Source organism: Podarcis tiliguerta (genome assembly GCF_965153285.1).
Source record: "Podarcis tiliguerta genome assembly, chromosome: 8".
In the NCBI taxonomy this organism is placed as follows: Eukaryota; Metazoa; Chordata; class Lepidosauria; order Squamata; family Lacertidae; genus Podarcis; species Podarcis tiliguerta.
In genome coordinates, this window is record NC_139541.1 from 68522568 (window position 1) to 68543229 (window position 20662).

Sequence of the window (20662 nt, forward strand, 5' to 3'; positions counted from 1 at the left end):
AAATTGTATCCAATCATAGACAGAAACCTGTTCCTTGATCTCAGGAGCCATCATGTCAAATTTGGATGCAGTATCTGAAGAGGTGTCCTGATGCATAGCGAACAGGCAAACAACTTTCCAAAGCGTAGATTGATGATGCTGTTTATACTACAATTCATTGTTTTATATTGATTAGCTTACCTGATTTTGGACTCAGAAGGTGTTGGATATATACGGAGCAAATAAATAAAGGGGGAACGAATACACAGCTCATTTTGGGAGGGCTGAGAGAGGGCTTTGAATCTCACCTGACCTGCAGAAGAAGATTCCATTAGCTTGTTCTCTGCCTCCCTCTTTTCCCATCCAGGTAACTACTGTCCAATCTGCTTGCACTGCTATGAAGACAATGACTACGAGAGCAAGATGATGCAGTGTGCCAAGTGTGACCACTGGGTTCATGCCAAGTGTGAGGGACTCTCAGGTTTGTTCTGCTGCATCACAGATCCCTCTCCCTCCTTCACACCTGCCTACCTGCTTACATCTCAAATGGCAGGGAGGAGAAATAATGTGGGGGAGAGTTGTGGCAGAGTCAGGAGAAGACAGCAGAGGCAATTGAGAGGCGAATGCAGGCCGCAGCCTCTGTTAAATTGCCTATGATATGCTCCCCTTTTTGATCTTCTGGCTAGGTCTTGCCCTTGACGGCATACGCCTGCCCATCTTGCCTGCGTTGGTGTGCGCAGCAGGGTGGCCTGAGAACAGCATGACAGTCTTTGGGCTAAGATTGGGCATCTCTGATGTGTTTCCACCCCCTCTCTTACAGATGAAGGCTATGAGATCTTGTCCAACTTACCCGAGAGTGTCATATACGCTTGCCGGCCCTGCTGCGGCAGTGACAAGGCCAAGTGGCGGGAAGTCCTCACCTTGGAGTTGCGCAAGGGTCTCCGGCAGGTGCTTCAGGGGCTGATGAGTTCCAAGTGTGCCACCCCGCTGCTTCAGTGCACACAGGTATGTTCTCTCCAGGGCATGCATAACAGCAGGGAGTTGTGCTTTTAAAATCACCGTTCTTGATCTGGCTGCCCTACCGAAGGAGATTTTTCTTGGCCCCATTCGCAGGCACACTTTGGGTCTGGCTGGGCTGGACACATCCGTGTCCAGCACTCTTCAAACACAGTCTCACTCCTTCCTTTGATCTGGTTGCTCATTCCTTGGCTAGGTGGGAAGATGCTGGGATAGCTCAGTCGGTAGAGCATAAGACTCTTAATCTCAGATTCTCAGAGTCGTGAGTTTGAGCCTCGTGTTGGGCGAAAAGATTCCTGCGTTGCAGGAGGTTAGATTAGATTACCCTTGTGGTCCCTTCCAATTCTATGACTTCAGCTTTCCATGATATTTGAGTCTGTAGGTTGCTTACCATGATAAAGGGGGGGGGGGTTGTAATATCGAGTGACATCCCTAAGGATAAAAGGAATGTATTCCTTTACACAACTGCAGCAGCCAGAATCGTAGTGGCAAAAAATGGGAAAACTGATAAAATACCAGAATTCTTAGAATGGGGAACCAAATTTCTTGAATTCGTGGAGATGGCAAAATTAACAGCATCAATTAGAGGCTACACTAATAAAAAAAATAATAAAGAGTGGGAATCCATTAAGGAATACATGAAAAAAGTTGGTGCTGGAGTTTAAAAATTAATATGCAAAAGTTTAAAAGGTGCAAGGAGATAGGATAATAATATATTACGGATGGAATAACAAATAAAGTGAATAACGCAACAATAACAAAAATAATACTAGGTAAAGAAGATCGCACACAGGTGAAGGGAAGTACTGGGCTGTGGGGGAGGGAAGTGAAGGGATTAATTGAAATTGTTAAAGATTTAAGAGATTTAAATTTTTATAAAGATTCTATAAGGAAAGCAGAAAGCAGCAAGAAACATCAAGTAAAGGTATCAGAGAGGAGATTAGTGTGGATGAAAACATGAGACTTATGGTTTTGTTACATATGGTTTTATTTTGGAGTTGTCGTTTGATGTTAATGTATATTATGTGAATAAAATAATAAAGGATATGACATTTGGGGGGAAGATAAGGGGCGGTAGAATCTTAGAGCTTATGGGAAATGTTTTGATTTATTGCAACACAGGACCTTTATGTCACAGAGTTCTTTGCATGCTGTAGGCAGGGGTGGGATGGAGGCTGCAGAACAGGTGGCAGTGCCCCATTTTCCTCTGTCCTTTGCCAGTGCTGCCCAGATGACGGCGTGAAGGTTCACCTGCGGCCCTGTGACCTGCGCACTGTCAACAAGCTGTTTGAACAGGGTCACTACTCGTCCGTGGTGAGTGTTGGGAGCAGGGCTTCCAGCCTGGCACGGGAGCAAGGCCTCTGACCTCGGCTGAGCTGCGTTCTCTCTTTGCAGCATAGCTTCAATGAGGACATGGTGGGGGTCCTGCTGGGGCACACGGAGGAAGACCAGGCTGGCCTTATGGCAAAGGCACTCTACATCGAGGTAACTCTGTACGATCTGGGTTTGGTGGGGAGGAGGGATGTGTGGTCTGGATTGACCTAACGTAAAACTAACTTGAGTGGGAATTGGGGGGGGGGGTGCAGGTGTGTTTGGGCACGTGCTCCACGTTGGGAGCACTCCCCCCCCCCCCCTGCAATTCGGCACAGCCTCTCTCCCTGAACAGCCTTGTGATTGCCTGCTTTTTATCTTTCCAGCTGATGGAAAAGTTCTTCAGCTGGTTTGATGCTCAGGATGTAAAGCACTGGACCCGCAGCAGCACCCTCCCCAAGTGAGTGCTCAGTAGCTGAAAGCGCAGAAGTCATACCTCCCCCTCACCAACGGTGTCCATTCAGAGCCTCTCTGGTGCTTTTTGGGGGGGGGGGGCGGAATTGCAGGCTTCAGACGCACCATGGACCGCTGTGTGCAATTCAGTATGGAAGTTCCAACGACATTTTGGGAATCTGTAGGAGGGCTCAAAATAAGAGCTGTGTACAAACTACAAAAACCACCCAGGCCCAACATAATCTGTTTTCCTTGAAATTTGCTGCTACTCCAAGTGAATAGAGTGGGAATTTGAATTGGTTATGGGCATGGAATATGCACAGCCTGGTCTCCTCTTCCTTTTTGTCACACTTTTTGTTTGGTAAAGTAACAACAGAAATCTGTATTCTCACCACAATCTAATCCCGAGTCTAAACCATCATAGGTGCAGATGAGAGATAAGAGGGTGAGATCACAGTAAATTCATGGGGATGGGGCAGACTTGGCCCTGTGTCTCCCAGTGGCAAGACTTTTTATCTGTTCACAGCTCCCACAATTGGCTTTAGATCCTGTTCTTACCACCTCCCCTTTTTATTTTTATTTTTGCATTTCAGTCACTTGGCTTCAAGCCTGTTCTATATCTATTCCTGCAGCCTGTTTCAAACTCCGAACTGGGGTTGCCTTAGAACCAGAGCTTCTGCAGCCCCTGACAACTTCTTCTTTTCTCCCCAACAGTGGCATGCTTCCTAACGCTGTTCTGCCTCCCTCCTCTGACCACATCTATGCTCAGTGGAGGCAGCCTGAGGAGGTCATCCCGGCTGCCAACAGCCACCTGGCTTCTACTGGGTCTGAAAAGACAGGTGAGATTTTGGGTTTCATCAGGCATAGGCAAACTCAGCCCTCAGGATGTTTTGGGACTACAACTCCCATCATCCCTGACCACTGGTCCTGTTAGCTAGGGATGATGGGAGTTGTAGTCCCAAAACATCTGGAGGGCCGAGTTTGCCTATGCCTGGTTTTCATGGAGTAGAAGCTGCCTCTCTACATGCAGACTCCCTTGGTTTTTACAATTGCCCAGGAGAACTTTGGCTGCTGCCGTTCTCCTGCTAGAAGGGAACATAAGAAGCTGCCTTATACCAAGTCAGGGCATTGGTCCAACTAGCTCCATATTTTCTATACTGACTGATAGTGAACCTCCAGGTATAAAATGGGTCTCTCTTAGCTGTACCTGGAGATGCTGGGGATTCAACCTGGGATGTTATGCATGCAGAGCCATGTGCACTATGCTTGAGGCTTGTCACTCTGTATTTCCTTCTTTCTCTCCTGGTTCCCTCTACATCAGGGTTTCCCAGACTTGGGCCTCCAGCTGCTTTTGGACTACAATTCCCATCACCCCTAGCTAGCAGGACCAGCGGTCAGGGATGATGGGAATTGTAGTCCCGCTGTTTTTGGAGACCCAAGTTTGGGCAACTGCTCTACGTCAAAGGTTGGAAACCCATGGCCCTCCAGTTGTTGCTGGACTCCTAACCTCCAGCATGGCCTCTGGGGATGTGTGATGGGAGTTGAAGTCCAGCGATATGCAGAGGGCCAGAGATTCCCCACTCATGCTCTGCACAGAAGATCTCTGTTTCCTTTCTGGAAGATGCTCTCTGACGGGATGTTGGGGGTGGGGCTTCTTGCCCTCCAGCTGCTGAAGCTCAATGCCTAACCGCTTTCCTTCTCTCCCTGTAGGTGGGAAAGACTCGGAACATGCCGTGCTGCAGCAGCCGTTGGATGACCCTGAGGACAAGAGACAGTGTGCCTTGTGCCTCCAGTATGGAGATGCTCCTTCCAAGGTGAGACTACACCCTTCTGCTTTGATAAAAACATAAGAAGGACCATTTTGGATCAGACCCAATGGCTTGTGCATCCTGGCATCCCTGTTCCCCACAGTGGCCAGTTGGGAAGCCCAAATCAGGATATGTGCACGATAGAGCCCTCCTGCTGCTGTTGTTCCTCTAGTGCAGGAGTTGTCAACCTGGTCCCTACCACCCACTAGTGGGCATTTCAGGATTCTAGGTGGGTGGTAGGCGGTTCTACGGCACAAGCCAAATCCTCCTTCCATCTAGCACTGGTGGGTGGTGAGGAAATTTTACCATCAAGAAAGATGCATTAGTGGGCGGTAGGTATAAAAAGGTTGACTACCCGTGCTCTAGTGACTGGCATTCTCGGGCACACTGTCTCTCAGCCTGGAACTATGTAGCCATCGGGGCTAGTATCTTACCGATGGAAAGTGTCCTAGCTGCACCTTTTTGAGGCTATATTGAGAGAATAAGGGGAGAAGTGCGGGAGAACCAAATCCACTGGCTTTGTAGGGTGGTTTTGTTTGTTGTTGTGGAGGAGGCAGCTTAAGTGGAGGACTGGACAGGGCCAGGAAATCTATAACCCCTGGATCCTGTCTCGTGTCCGGGAGGTGATCATCTGAACCCCTTGCAAATCCCTTCCTCGTGGCTAGACCTTGAGGTGTTGCCTTCCCCCTCCCTCTTCAACTTGAGCTCTCTTCCTGCCCTCCAGGACGCAGGGAGGCTGCTGTACATCGGCCAGAACGAGTGGACGCACGTCAACTGTGCCATCTGGTCAGCCGAGGTCTTTGAGGAGAACGATGGCTCCCTGAAGAACGTGCATGCTGCCGTAGCCCGGGGTCGGCAAATGGTGAGTTGGGCTTCTCTCCATTCAGCTCTGTAGAAGAGGGGATAGGACCAGACCCTTCTTGTGGCCAGTGCCGGATTTACGTATAAGCTAAACAAGCTATAGCTTAGGGCCCCACTCTCTTGGGGCCCCCCAAAAGATTTAAAGGGAAAAAAACCTGGATGTACATTTCCAAAATATAAGATAACAAACAAATAAAATAAAACCTACATACAGCAAGCGTGTTTTGTGCTGTGCATGGACCTATTAGGTCCATAAATTACCATATAGCATATATTTAACACAAAAAACAGCAACAATTTGTTGTTGACAAAGGACAGCTGGACATAGAAAGGGCCCCATTAACTTCAGTAGCTTAGGGCCTCATCAAACCTAAATCCGGCCCTTCTTGTGGCCTCAGTAGAATTCCCACTATGAGCGAGGGTCCTGAAAACACTGCACTTTACAAAGAAAGGCCCTGCTGCATAGGGGCGGGGAAACCTTTATGCATCCGCATTGCCACAATTCAAAGACACATTGCAGCCAGGTATTCAAGGAAGAGGGCATGGGAAGGGAGCCTCGTGAGAGTTGGAGTCAGGGGAGATGGGGGCAGAGCCTAAGGAGGGTTCTGTGGGCCAGATAGAGGGGACTGGGGGCTTTTGCTCTTGAACCCGAGCCCCACCCCACCCCTGCTGTAGAGGACCGAACTAGCCTGCTCCTGAAGTGACCCACTGAGATCCACTCTGGCTTCACCAGGTGCTGCTCATATTTCAGCCTTAGTTTTGCAGTCACTGCTGCTCAAAACCTTTCTTTAAAAGTCGATCTCTGAGATTCTTGGTATCCTGAATTTTGCTCCAGTAATTGAATTTCCACAATTGCACACAGCATATGAATAGCGATGTGGACGTGATGGTTTAATAGCTGTCCACTTTTTTACATCAGCCGGATCTTATGTTCCCTGGACCCGCTTCATACTTAGAGCCTCCACTCAAATTGGGAATCAAAACTCCTCTCCCTCCCACCCTCTGGCCAGGGTGGAGCTGAAAACTCCTTCCAAGTGTTCACTGCTGTGAGAACAGTGCTTGGATATTACTGCAGATCTTATCAATTAAATAGAAAGTCCCAGCAAGACTGCATCGTCGACATGGCTGCTTTCTGCATCTGATTGCATTGATGTGTAGGGTGATCTTGGTGATGAGGAAAAGAGAGGAAGGAATGTGGTGTTCAGAGTGCATGTTTGTCTCTATAATGTGTGTATAAATGCCCTCCCCAAATTACATCTTGGTCAGAAATGAATGCAGACTGATGATTTTGCTCCTCGGGGACATTTTGGCCCTCTGCGTCTTTGCTTAGTGCCACACACTTTATCCCTTGCCCTGCTGCAGTGGCGTTCCTTCCACACCTTTGACATACCTGTCTCTCCCCCCCCCCCCTTAGCGCTGTGAACACTGTCAACGTACGGGGGCCACGGTTGGCTGCTGCCTCTCCGCATGCATCAGCAACTACCACTTCATGTGTGCTCGCCTCTGCCAGTGCACCTTCCAGGATGACAAGAAAGTCTTCTGCCAGAAGCACGTTGACCTCCTGGATGGGACGGTAAGTGGGGAGGGCACCATCAGGCTTCCTGTCGCCTCTGGGATGAGTGGGTCGTGGGTGGGACAGTTCTGTTAGGCCTGGCATCTTGAAAACCAGAGTTATGTCGTTGTCCCCCAGCAGCCCAAACATACGTACATGCAATTTTGCAGAGTTTTGTCTTCTGATGCTCGGTCACTGCAAATTGAATTTAAGAGGGTCCCTTGGCCATGTTGTCTGCCTTTTTAGGAGATAGTTGCTGAAGATGGGTTTGATGTCTTGCGCCGCGTCTACGTTGACTTTGAGGGCATCAGCTTTAAGAGGAAGTTCATGGTGGGCCTGGAGCCAGACACCATCAACATGATGATAGGTAATTATATGGGGACAGGGCAGGAGAGCAGCACTTTGCTATGCAAACACTGTGGTCCAGATTAGATGGGATTTTCTCCTCTAGCAAGTGGGTGGTTCTGCAGTTGAACATGCAGGGAATAGGAGGGACCAGCTTGCTTCAGAATGGAGCGGAAGAAATGGATTCATCACCACTCTTTGCTCCTTGTATCTGTCACGCCTCTGTTTTGGCAGGGTCTGCGCTGGTTATCTCAAACACCAGCAAATAAGCTTGTTGTTAATACTTAATGGGAGCAGGGAGAGAGAGAGAGGGAGGGCCTCGTCTAAAAGGGAAAAAGTAAACTCTGAAACCATTGGGGTGGAGAAACATTTGTCCCCTCTGAACTATATCTTAGATTGTCCCATAGTGCCAATGCCGACTAAGCCAACCCCTGTCTGCGTGCCTACACCTTGAGTTTCTGCATCTTGGCTAGGCCCATTCTGGGAACCCAGAAACTAACTTTCTTGGTTCCCTTGTAGACAGAGTGTAGGATGCCCTCATTTAGCCTCTCCAGAGGTGCCTAAAAGGCAGAAAATCTAAGCAACTATTCTTTATCCTTTCCCTTTGCTCATGCACTAATTTACCATGGGGTGCCGTCCATTGGGACACCCTCAGGTACAAACTCTGTTGAAACAGAGGCTTCTGCAGCAGAACTCTCCCCAGTGGATTGTATCCATTAGGTCTGATAGGTTTTTCTCTCTCTCATGCTCTGCCATCCGTAATAGCCTCTCTAACCCACATCCTGAGACAACTGCCTTTCCGTTACCCTCATTTTTGCTCCGTTTCTGGCTCTCTGCTCAGTGTGTTTCTGCTTCCAGGCTCCATGAAGATCGACAGCTTGGGGATGCTGACAGATCTGTCGGAGTGCGAGGGACGCCTCTTTCCCGTAGGCTACCAGTGAGTATCTGCATTAAAGTTGGTAGCAGCCTCACACCCACCTTAAGTGACAAAGGAAGAACAATCCCATGCTAGCTGTCCTGAGGATCGTCACCAGGGGAGCCATTATTGGGGGGGGGGAGGTGTATGGATACGAGATGGCTTTTGGCAGGGGGTACCCAGAAGAATTAGGGACGCGGGTGGCGCTGTGGGTTAAAGCCCCAGTGCCTAGGGCTTGCCGATCGAAAGGTCGGCGGTTCGAATCCCCGCGGCGGGGTGCGCTCCCGCTGTTCGGTCCCAGCGCCTGCCAACCTAGCAGTTCGAAAGCACCCCTGGGTGCAAGTAGATAAATAGGGACCGCTTACTAGCGGGAAGGTAAACGGCGTTTCCGTGTGCGGCTCTGGCTCGCCAGAGCAGCGATGTCACGCTGGCCACGTGACCCGGAAGTGTCTTCGGACAGCGCTGGCCCTTGGCCTATTTGAGTGAGATGGGCGCACAACCCTAGAGTCTGTCAAGACTGGCCCGTACGGGCAGGGGTACCTTTACCTTTACCCAGAAGAAAAGGACTGGGCAACTGCTTCTGTGCCACACTGCTTCAAAATTCTCTGCCAGCTTTAGGAGTCCTCACAGCATTTGGGGCCGTTCCTTCAGCTCTGATCTGGTCAATCAGGAAGAGCAAAGACCCAGTTTCCAAAATCGCATTGAGACCATGTTTTCCTCTGATCATACTAAAATCACATTTACTGAGCAAACAATGCTTGCCTGTTGCATTTGATTATGAGGTCGAAAGACCCTGAGCTCATTTTTAGGCAGTCAAAATCACTGTGTGCCCAGGAATCCTGGATTTCACCCATGTGAAAAAGGGCTTAGGTGTCCTGGGTGGCCTTTAGACAGGCTGCTGCATTGACTGTCCACACCTTTGAAGCTAATTGCACTCTTTCCAGGGGGCTGCACTCAGTCCTGGCTCCTGGATCTTACCTGTGTGGTGCCTGCTTTTGCAAGCACTGGTTTGTTGCATTCACACTCCACATATTTGGGTATGGATGGATCTTGAGAGAGACTATCAAGAATTGAAAATGCACTTTGTGTCTGAAGCATCCCTTGGTGGTTTATGTACTGAACATTTTGAGTGTTTAATAGGAAGGGAGGTGTGTGTTAATGTCGCTCTTCTCTTAATACAGTATTAAATTAATGGTATCAGAAAAACATTTCCACTGTGGTTGCTGCTGTGCGGATGTTTGCAGCACTCTGCATCCCTCAAGTAACCTCTCCAGAGGAAAAATTGCCCACCATTTGCCTTCCTTAAAAGGATTGTCATACAGTTTCCCATTTATAATAATTACGGGCTAGTGAAATAATAGAAATACATGTTTTGAAAAATCATTTCGATCCTTATTTTAGTCTAAACCCATTCATTTTATCTGGCATGAAGGATTCTACTGAATAGATGCTGAAGCAGATACTATCTTAGCAGGCATTATTTTACCGTTTATGCCATCCTCTTGGCAGGGTGGCTCGAGAAGGGAGGGACTTTATCCTCCTCATCTCCTTGGGAGCTTTCAGCACGTTTCTTATGGTTAAAGCATCACCTGCTACGGTGATGGCGAGTGTGAAACCAGAGTGTGGTCGTTATTCCAAGTGGATTAATGCACAGTGTGGTGTGTTTAGGTATCTGCACACATGGCATGGGGGATTATTTGCAACCACTCTTTTCCTTCCCTCCCATTTTTTTAATTTTACCAATTGGAAAATGCTTGTAAATGATCTGTCCCCCCCCCCCCCGCTTTTAATGTGAATGAGGGCTGTGTAGGATGCAGTTCAGGATGCTCTGCATCTCACAGCAGCCAATCAGATACTGCGTAGTCACCTGTAACGACATACGAGATTTGTAGCATAATGCAGCTACATGGGTCACAGCAGCCTTTGCCAAGCTGGTGCGCTCCAGATGTTTTTAACTACATCTCCCAGCCAGATGCTGGGCGTTGGTGACGGCTGGCTTTCAGGTCCCTACCCAGAAAGCTTCTAAATAGCTAACATCTTTTAAATTTGCTGTTGCAACATTTATTCCCCAACTTTTCTCTAGAGAGCTCAACTTGGAGGACACGGTTCTCCTTTTTATCCTCACGACAACTCTCTGAAGTAGATTAGAGTGGGAGTTGGAGACACCCAGTGAGCTTCATGGCCTAGTGGGGATTTGCACTCTGGTCTGCAAGGTCCTAGACCCAAAATTCTAGCCGTCACACCACATTGGCACAACATCTTCCCCAGCTGTCAGAATCCACTCTTGCAACTGTGCAGAAGGATGGGCCTTGGTTTGATCAGCTGCCATGTAGATTCTTTAAAAGCTCCATAACAACCAGAACCAGAAAGCCACCTTTCTCCTTTGCCCTCTCCACAGTCTTCTCTCATTTGCTTCTTGCTGGGTTCTGTCTAGCAAGAGCCATGGAAGTGTCTCCCATTTAATTCTGCAGGATTTTGCCAGATTTGGGAAGAGTTTCCCTGCCTTTGAAAAAGGACAAAAGATCCTTGCGATCTTCTGCAGAAGCACACACAACCTGGGAAACTTGTTTTTCAGCAGGGATCACTTTCCCTTTCTTTAAAAGGGCAATGCATGTCTCTACCTGAGGCCTGGGTGCCAACATGTCTGCTTCCACTTCTGAGGTGTTCATATGAAGGTTGACAGCCATTCTCATTATGCCAGTGCCCTGCAATTGTGGACTGTGATGCACAAAGACAGCTGCTCTTTACACAGCCTCTGAAAAGGTTTTCCTGGTTGTGTGCCTTTTCTTCCCTCTGGCTCTTTAAATGTTTGCTTTCTGGAACTGCACTTGGCGTCCATCTGGCAAAAGCAAATCAAATGTCACATGAAAATCTCTGATGCTTGCTTCCTCTCTGCTGGTCAGGGATGCAGAGATGAGAGAAGTTCTTTTTCTTCTTTTCTGAAGTTGTGTGAATTGCTCTCTCTCTTCCTGCCTTCCCCAAACTGGTGGTTGCCGGATGTTTTGGACCAACTCCTATCAGTCCCTGACCAGCACAGCTGAAGGGATATGCCTTCTGAAACATCTGGAGCCCACCAGGTTGGAGAAGGCTGAATTATCTGCTGGAATGTGCCAACAAACATTCACAAATCAGTTTTGCAAAACCTTGTTACCTGTTTATGGATAATCTGCTCCACCCATGGTGAACCATCTAAAGGCCCTACCCAAAGAATGGAGAACCTGTGGCCTCATCTGTGAGGTCAGGCTCCAACTCCTATCATCCCCAGCCAGCGTGACCAGTGGTCAAGGATGATGGGTGTTGTAGTTCAATAACTTCTGGAGGGCCACCAGGTTCCCCGTCCTTAATTCAAATGCCCTAACTGCTAGGCATTTGCCACCAAGGATAGGTGGCCACTTGGTTGCAATGGGGGCTGGTCCATTGGGGCAAATGGGGCACTGCCTCACCAACCTTCACCTTGAGGTCTCCTAGCCCACCTGTGGCCTTGCTTGCAACCAGTCCAAAGGGTGGCTCTGGCTGTCTTGCTTCTTGCACCTTTGCCTCGGCGTTACCCATGTACAACTAAGTAGGGGCGGGTGCAAAACTTAGTTGGCTCTGCTAGTCATTGGTTCCACTTACTGTTAGATTTCTTGCTTTCCTCCCAGCAATCCTGCGCCACTGCTTTGAGCAAGCAGCCCCATGGCAGCTAGAAGGCGATTCTGATGAGACTGCCTTTGTGTTCCTTCTACCCCCCAGGTGTTCCCGTATTTATTGGAGCACGGTGGACGCCCGCAAGCAGTGCTGGTACAAGTGTCGCGTCCTGGAGTACCGGCCGAAGCTGAGTCAAGAGGAGCCTGATGCCTCGGGAGTGCAGGAGGAGAACCACACGATTGTGCACAGCCCAGCTGCCCCTGCAGGTAAGGGGATCTGGGATGTGCAGCTGGGCTGGCTTTTGGATACCATCATCCTCTCCATCTGCAGTAGGAAGTCTGGGTGGCGATAAGTTTTCCTTCCCACTTGCATGTTGTGGGGGGACGCTCTGCATCCAGCTTGGCCTGACAAAGAGGTTAAAAGCCAAACCCTTTAAGCCAGTTTAGTGGTTAATCTACTTCTCTGGGGCAAATAACGACCCTTTATTGGAGCTTACTAGTCCATCCTTTCTGCTCAAAATCAGAATACAGTTTTACCTTGGTTGCTGAACGCCTTGGAACTCATACATTTCGGCTCCCGAACAATCAACCGGAAGTGATTGTTCCAGTTTTCTTTCTTTCTTTCTTTAAATAATATTTTATTAAGGTTTTTACATAAAAGGAAAAAACAAAAAAGAAGTACAAAAATACAAAAGTACAAAACGACAAGAACAACAACACAAACAAAAAAAAAACATCTAAAAACAATTCCATTTTTGTAATATTCCTTGCGTTTACTTATTTCCCAGACTTCCCCACACCTCCCCTCACTGTATTCCAGTTCATATATTTAATCAGCAAATCCCTTCCCTCTATCTTAACTTAATCTTTATCTTAATATCTTAATATATCCTAATCTTTTCTTAATATCTTAATATGTTAAACCTTTTAATTTTAGACCTTTTAACCTTCGAATTTTCCATACTCCTTCACCACTTTGTTGCTAATAACCTTTTAAGCTCAATCCGATGTCATTCTAACATTCATTAATCTTATAATATTTCTGTAAATAGTCTTTAAATTTCTTCCAATCTTCTTCCACCGTCTCTTCTCCCTGGTCTCTGATTCTGCCAGTCATTTTTGCCAATTCCATGTAGTCCATCGTGATTGTTCCAGTTTTCAAATGATTTTCAGAAGCCGCCTTGGTTTTTCAATGGTTCCGGGCTCCCGGAATGCATTCTGTTTGAGAACCAAGGTTTGGGGTTGGGGCCTGTTGCCCTTCAAAGTTTATGGGCTCCAACTCCCATAAGTGGGGGGGGGGGGGGCTGGGAGGGAAAAATAAGTGCAAATGTATATAAGAGTACAGGTCTTCAGTCCGTGTAGACCAAATGGGCAAATAATCTGTTCTGGAATAAGGCAATTTTCTTGGTTCTGTGCTGTCTTTTCTCAGCACAAAGCCCACAATAAGGGTTGCCGGCTTCTGGGCCCTGCCATTGCCATGCTTGGTCTCTTGTCATGTGCCTTTTCATGTTTTCAGATCCTAAACTTGGGAATGAGCACCTTCAGGATGTGCCCCCTCCACTGCCGCCGCCGGAGCGCCACTCACCCGCGCAGAACCCAGGGCCTCTGCCACCCCCGGAGTCTGCGGCCTCCAAACACAGGTCTCTCACTGGAGCTCGCATCAAAGTGCCCAACTACTCCCCTACTCGACGACCCATAAGTGGGGTGTCATCCCGCCCGCTGCCTTCTCCTGGTGAGTAGCTTCAAGGCCACGTAGGCAGAGTGGGCAGCACAGAAGCAAGAGGGTCTGAAACGGAGGCCAGCAGCTGGATGCTCCAAGGCCAATTCTTGCTTTGAAACAAGGCTAATGGAACAGTAGAAGCAGGAGAGGAGCATTAGCGAGCGCAGGGAGAATGGGGCATGAGCCCATTGGTGCTTCAGAGATGGGGAGAGGTTCTGACACGCCTGTGCTCCGCTGCAGTCCTTTGCATGTGGGTTGTGATATTGTTGTGTTTGAGTGGTTGGCTGATAGAGAGGGTGTTTGAGGTAGACCCTGGGAAGCCCTGGCCAGTCAGCGTAGACCAGGGGTGAGGAACTGCCATGGCTGCATTCCTGTCTGGGCAACTTTCCGAAGACCACACAACTGGGGTTGGGGGGCAGAGGCAAATAGGGGCAGAGCAATTTTGCCTTTGTTCAGTAGGCCGGTGTCTACATACACAAACACCTCTTTCTATCCAGAGGCCTCACCAGAGTCTAAGGGCACATTCCAGCTGGGCAAAAGCACTCTGGGTGTGGAATGGGGCCAGTGATAGAATTGTAGAGTTGAAAGGGGACCCCGAGGGTCATCAAGTCCAACCCCCTACACCCATGACAAATGGCCATCCATGTGTTGCCTGAGGAGTGTTCCCAGAGCCAGAGAGAGAGGCCTGGAAGGTGGCATTCAGACCCCCGGCCTGAGCTTCCCCATCCCAATACTGAGCTAGACAGACACAGTGCTCTGACTCCAAACATAGGAAGCCGCTGTCTACTAGGTTCCTCAAAAGCTGCAAGTTATCCCATGGGGGAGGGAGGCGAGTTATCCCCTGTGTGGCCAGTGCATTTGTGCGTCTGCCTGTTTTGCTTCCCACCCCCTATTGACGTGCTCTTCCTGTTCCCTCCACCACAGGGAGCGCATCATCCATGTCCCACCACATCTTGACGGTGGGTGACCCCGACTTCCCCCCTCCCCGCCGCACGCAGCGCCTCAGCCCCCTGTCTCCCAGCAGCGTCTCCCACGCCCGCCGCTCCCCCCTCCCGCCACAAGCCGCGGCTAGCAACAGGACTAGTCCCCCCAGCACCTCTCTCAGGGCCATGCCGCCTCTCCCGGACAACCCCCTGGTGGGGAGCGGCTTCAGGCATACTTCTACCTCTGACGGGCAGCGCCCCCTACCTACCTCACCCCCTCCCTCGCCCCCGCCCGTCCCGCCAGAGCTGGCTTTCGAGCTCAACGTCTCCGACCTGGAGTTTGACGACAGCCTCCTGGACGAGCCTTTCCAGGAGGAGGAGCTGGGCGTGCCGCGGGCCTGCCCCTCGCCCAGCCTGGAGCTGCCCCAGCTGGACGGCCTGGGCGACGGCGAGAGCGAGGAGGAAGGGGAGGCCAGCCGCTACTTCCGCTTCCCCCGCACGGTGGTGACCCGGGAGCCGCCCCTGCCTCCCTACCCACTGGACCTCCCTCTGCCCCACATCCACCAGCTCGACGGCATCGACGACGGGACCGACAGCGAGGCGGACGGGGCAGGGGGCCACCCTCCGGCCAAGGGCAAGCAAGCGGAGCCCAGAGTCGAACGGGAGCTGGCTGGCCCTGCTCCTGCGCCGGAGGACCTGCCCTCGGACATTGTGGACTTCGTCCTGAAGAATATGGACACGCCGGAGAGCAAGGCGCCGCTCTCCTCCTGCCTCAACCAGGCGGCCTCGCCGCCACCAGCACCCCCTACCTCTGCCAGCCTCAACGGCACCGAGGCAGCCCACCCCAGCCCCGCTCCAGAGCTGGCCCCGACCCTGGGTTGTGCCCAGGTGCCAGGCACCGCTGAGGTCAAGCTGCTGGGACCCGAGGGGCAGCTGCCCGGCTCCAGAATCATCCTCGTGAACAAGCTGGGACAAGTGTGCATGAAAGTGCAGGGGGAGGAAGGCGCCTTGAGCACCCCGGACGGGGAGCAGGCCTCCGGCTGCAAGGCCGTGCCAAGCCCAGCACCGCCACCCCCTGCACCCGTGCCCAACCTTGGCGCGGTCATATTGCGAGCGCCCCTGGGCCTCGCTTCCAGCCCTTTGCCCACGTGGACCATCCGGGGCCCGGTGCTCAGCATGGTGCCCATGATGAACGTCGTGGGCGCTGCTCCTCAGGCCGTTGGCGGGGGCCAGCTGGCACTGGGCACTCCGGCTCTAGTGACACCCTCGCTGGGGATCCCACAGACGTGTCTACTTCAGCCAGTGGCTGTGAATTCCGGCGTGCTCAGCATCCCCGGCTTGGTGTCCTTGCCGGGCCCCCGGCCGGCCATCCGGGTCAAGAGGGTCTCCACCTTTGTTGGAAGCATGCCTCTCAAGAAGGCCAAGGTGGACGGTGCCAACGAAGAGGAGCCGCTGCCCGTGTCGCCCACCGTCACGCCGGATCACTTGCTGAATAACTGCATTTCTGGCAGCACGGCGGGCTCAGGGTAAGTGCAAGCATGTGCTCTCCACACTCTTAAGCATGGGAGGGCTAAGGCGAAGGGGCGATCCTTTGTGGGTTTGTACTTCAGGCCAAGCATGGCTTCTCTGGGTAGCCCCCAAGCTGTGTGTTTTGTTTGTGCCCGTGTTCACAAGACCTTCTTCCCCTGCAGCATGGGAAGGGTGCGGATGAAGACCCCCACAGCCAAGGGCGTCCTTGACCTGGACGCGCTCAAAGAGGAGGCAGGCGCTGTCGGCGAGAGTGAGCTGTGAGTGTGCAGTTGGAGGCTGCGGGATCCTGTTCCTTGCCTGCCGCAGGGTTTTTAAAGCAGCCCTTCTTTCTTTCATGCCCCGCAGGTCTCCGATGGACCATTCGCCCTCCTTCGCAGCGTTACATTCCCATCCTGGAACGCCAGAACCAAACCAAGAGGCTCTGCTGGAGCCAGTCTGGCATAGATATGCAGGTACTGGGATCTCTTGCCTGCCCCGCTCTGCCTTCGAAATAAGGGTGGTTGGTACTTAGCTGGGAGGCTGTGGGCTGAACCAGGGATTAAATGTCCACATTTGCTGTATTGGGCAAATCACTGTGCACATGGTACCAAGAGCCAGGGTGGTGTGGCGGCTGAGTGTGTTGGATTAAGACCAGGGGGACTTGAGTTCAGATCCTCACTCATCCCTGTAACTTGCTGCAAGTCATTCTCTCTCACCCTAACCTACCTCACAGGGTAGTTGTGGAGATTGAGAGTGGGACGAACTTGAAGGAAGAGACAGGATAGAAATATAATAAAGCATTAAGCAGCTATGTACCTCTTGTTCATTTGTTTTTAATGGCATGGGCAGCTACCCCTTTCAAGTTCCTTTTAGAGATGTGTATCTCTGATCCCTACATTGCACATCAGATTTTATTCACACCAGGTTTCTCTGGTGTGAAGTCCCTCCCCAGCTGTCTGCACCATTGATCAGCATAATATAATTTTATTCTCAATTTTATATTTGTTATGTCGTACAAGGCTTTGGTGCGTTTTATGTTAAGCAATATATAAATTTGTGCAATAAATAAAAATAAAATAAATGGCGTTGTATATACAATTGCTTTTTGTAAGCTGCTCTGGGAGACTGCAACAAAGGCACGGAATATGAATGCTGTAAATCAGTTTCTATACAGAAAGTGGGTTGTATCCAAGCTCTGCTCAATGTAGACCCTTCACAATGAACGGATCTGTCTAGTCATGTACATTAATTTCAATGGGGCTACTCTTAAATGTGACTAAAGATACGGACTGCAGCGTTCCAGCCTGCATACCAGAGTTCAGAAAGTGAATCCTGGACCTGACAGGTCTCTGCTTTGTGAGCTTGGGTTTTTAGTTTAACCCTGCTGTAAGTCTATTCCTTCCTGTGAATTAAGCCCTTTCTCACAGATGACGACTCCACGACAGCAGAGCTAATACGCCTGGGCCTCCTGCTCTCCCCCCCCCCTTTCTCCCCTCCCAGGGGATCTCTCCAGCTCAGACGAGGACAATCTGAAGCAGGAGGACAAAGAGAATGAGATGCCCCGCAAAACGCAGCCCCACCTGTGCTTCGAGATCACCAGCGAGGACGGCTTCAATGTGCAGGCTGACAGCATAGATGGTGAGAAGGAGAGAATTGCATCGGTGGTAACGTTCCTTTGGACCTCTAGCCTCTCAGCTGGCTGGCTATAGTTGTGCTGCTGATGCTGCTGGAAAGAGGGACACTCTCCACAGACAACTGGGGGATTGTTTTTCTCCCGGGTACAAGTAGGAATTGTGTTATGCGTTGCTCAGGGAAGCCATAAGAGACTCTGGGGAACAGCAAACACCTTGGACCTCCTTTACCCAGTGATACCCTTCTGATAATTATTTTGCTTTGGGTCAGATGCCTGCCTCTTACAGAGTAAATCACGGTTGCCTTCTCCATATTTAGGTGCCTGGAAAGCAGTGATTGAGAAGATTCAGGAGGCCCGCACCAATGCCCGGCTCAAGCACCTCTCCTTTGCAGGTAATAAGGTCCTGTTTGAAGGCTTCCGGTGGGCATCTGGCTGGTTGCTGTGGATGTTGGACTAGAAGGGCCTTAGGCTAGATCCGGCAGGACTCTTACTTGGTTCATAGGTTGTTCTGTTCTGGTTGGAAATTACTTTGCAGCTCCCAGGCTAGCCTACCAGTCTTTTGGCTTTTTCAGTTCAAGGCTCAAAGACAATAGAAAGGGGAACAATCTCTGGGAGCAGAAAACTGCCCAGAATAGCTGCTCCAAAAGAGGGAAGACTATAAGCATAGGAGCAGTACAGAGGTTGTATGTTCCAAGTAAATAAGAGAGCAGATGATGTAGAAAAGCAGAAGTGGGGAAAGCACATCAAGAAAGGAAAATGTCGTGATTTTTGTTGGGGAGGAGGTTTCTGGGGCTCTGTTCGGAGGCGTTGGGATAGGACTGGTCCTCTTGTACTGAAAGGGTGACTGGATGCTGAATCTTAGGTATTATTGACTTTCCTGACAGGGATGAACGGGGTGCGGCTGTTGGGGATGCACCACGATGCCGTCATCTTTCTGGTGGAACAGCTGTATGGTGCCAAGGCCTGCCACAAATACAAGTTCCGGTACCACCAGCATGAAGGCGAGGAGGAGGAGCTTCCGCTCAACCCTCATGGCTGCGCCCGAGCTGAAGTCTACGTCAGGTGAGGAATGGCCTTGCTTTCTCTCTGGGGAAGAGGAGTGGACTGCAAATTCCTCTACCGCCCTTCATCCGTAGATCACAGGGCAGTTTACAATGTACCAGTTGGATCACACACCTCTCTGGATTTTGCAGGGCAGTTGCAGTGTGCAAAAGGTGTGTGCAATTATATATATATTACATAAAAGAAGAGCAAAATGCATATTTTACAGATGAATGCATTGAAAAGATTGATACAGATGCATTAATTTGTATAATTTGTTGTGAACTGCCCTGAAATCTATGGGTATGGGGCGGTATACAAATTGAATAAATAATACAAAAGTAATCAAAATATTTGTGTTCTTTTAGATAAAATGGGGTTTTTTTTTGCATTTTTACACACTGAAACTACTGTAAAAGTGCATAGAAAAGGCATACAATTTAAATGCAGACAAATAATAAATAATAATAATAATAATAATAATAATAATAATAATAATATAATAATAAATTGCACAAAACAGGAATGACCTATAATTGAGCACCAGCTGCCCAGAATTTGGCTGCCCAGTCCATCCCTTACAGTTCCCATCATGCCTGGTCATTTGTAGCTGATGGGATTTGTAGTCCAGAAACATATGGTGGGTCACCGATTCACTCCTTATTCCTAAATTGCATCCTTGCCTGGGTTGTATTGCAGCCAAAGGAGTTCTTTCTTGAGTAGGTGGAAATACAGATCATGTTACAGGTAGTGTTTAAAAGAGAGAAGAGCAGGGAACCCCGAGGCCTTCTGAGATGGGCAGCCCTCCACTTCTTTTGCAGGAAATGCACTTTTGATATGTTCAACTTCCTGGCATCGCAACATCGTGTGCTTCCTGAGGGAGGCCCTTATGACGAAGAGGAGGATGAAGTGCAGCTCAAGTCCACCAGGTAAGAAGATGCCTGGCTTCTGCTGTCCTGACGTTGGTCAGTCTTGACTTTGTCCCTTCATATGGTAGGCTGTGAAAACTCAGCATTTGGTAATATGAATCTGATTAGATAATACCCATGCTGCGTGTACTGCCAGGGAAGCTTTTAAAAACCGAAGCTTCTCCTCTTCAGCCTGTGAAGCTTATGAGTTATAAAATTTCCAAGAGGATCGTTTTTCTCCAAAGCACTTAGAAGTAGGGGCCCGTGTTTCCTTACCCAGATCTCATTTCTACTTGATTAAAATGCATTGCTTTCTTGTAGTCGGTTGTCTTTCGGCCCTCTAGCCAGGTTTATGTAATAAAGGTGATTACCTGCTTTCCACCACCAGCTTTTTTGCTGCCAAGGAAGCCCGGTGAGCCCAGTCCTCTTCTGTGCACCAGAGAGCACACTCAGGAAGGCAGCAAATAGTCCAAATTAGCATTGACCCAAAAAAGAGAGAGCTCACATACTACTTCTGCTCCCCGCAGAGAATATCCTGGGGAGGGCCAGTGATAGAGCATCGGTTTTGCATGCAGGTCCCCAGTTCAGTCTCAAGGCATCTCCAGCTAGGGCGGGAAGAGACCCTTTTCTGAAATCCTGGAGAGCTGCTGCCAATCAGTGTGAGCAATATTGAGTTAAATGGACTGATGCATAAGACAGTTTCCTACGTTTCAGGAATTCCTCCCTCCAGAAGGGAAACTTTACTGTCCATTCCCACAATTTGTGCCATGATGTGGTGCTGCTGCTGCTCAAGTTTCCTTCTCCATCACTTTTAAAACTGTCATGCTGCACCCTAAACTTCTGATTTTCGTCCTTGTGATTCTTGCTGGGAATCTGTCCATCTTGAATCCATTTTTACACTCTCTTTTGGCATAAGCTTCTAAGTCTAGTCTGGCCTTCGCTTCTTCCTTAGGCGAGCCACCAGCCTGGAGCTACCCATGGCCATGCGGTTTCGGCATCTGAAGAAAACCTCCAAGGAAGCTGTGGGCGTGTACAGGTAACAAGGGCAGCTGCTGCTGCT

The 20662-nt window shown here is 49.8% G+C and overlaps 1 protein-coding gene across 1 annotated transcript in view; it reads left to right on the forward strand.

Annotated features, from left to right (window-relative positions):
• KMT2B (lysine methyltransferase 2B) overlaps nucleotides 1-20662 on the forward strand; it is a 62486-nt gene that overhangs the window by 40195 nt on the left and 1629 nt on the right. The window contains 21 exon segments of the mRNA XM_083454663.1: nucleotides 347-460; nucleotides 800-984; nucleotides 2218-2310; nucleotides 2392-2481; nucleotides 2694-2767; nucleotides 3475-3599; nucleotides 4471-4574; nucleotides 5293-5430; nucleotides 6844-7002; nucleotides 7228-7348; nucleotides 8185-8263; nucleotides 11975-12135; nucleotides 13385-13600; nucleotides 14513-16037; nucleotides 16203-16298; nucleotides 16387-16493; nucleotides 17521-17658; nucleotides 17971-18045; nucleotides 18538-18715; nucleotides 19516-19623; nucleotides 20555-20638. Coding sequence (XP_083310789.1) covers nucleotides 347-460; nucleotides 800-984; nucleotides 2218-2310; nucleotides 2392-2481; nucleotides 2694-2767; nucleotides 3475-3599; nucleotides 4471-4574; nucleotides 5293-5430; nucleotides 6844-7002; nucleotides 7228-7348; nucleotides 8185-8263; nucleotides 11975-12135; nucleotides 13385-13600; nucleotides 14513-16037; nucleotides 16203-16298; nucleotides 16387-16493; nucleotides 17521-17658; nucleotides 17971-18045; nucleotides 18538-18715; nucleotides 19516-19623; nucleotides 20555-20638 — 3970 coding nt within the window.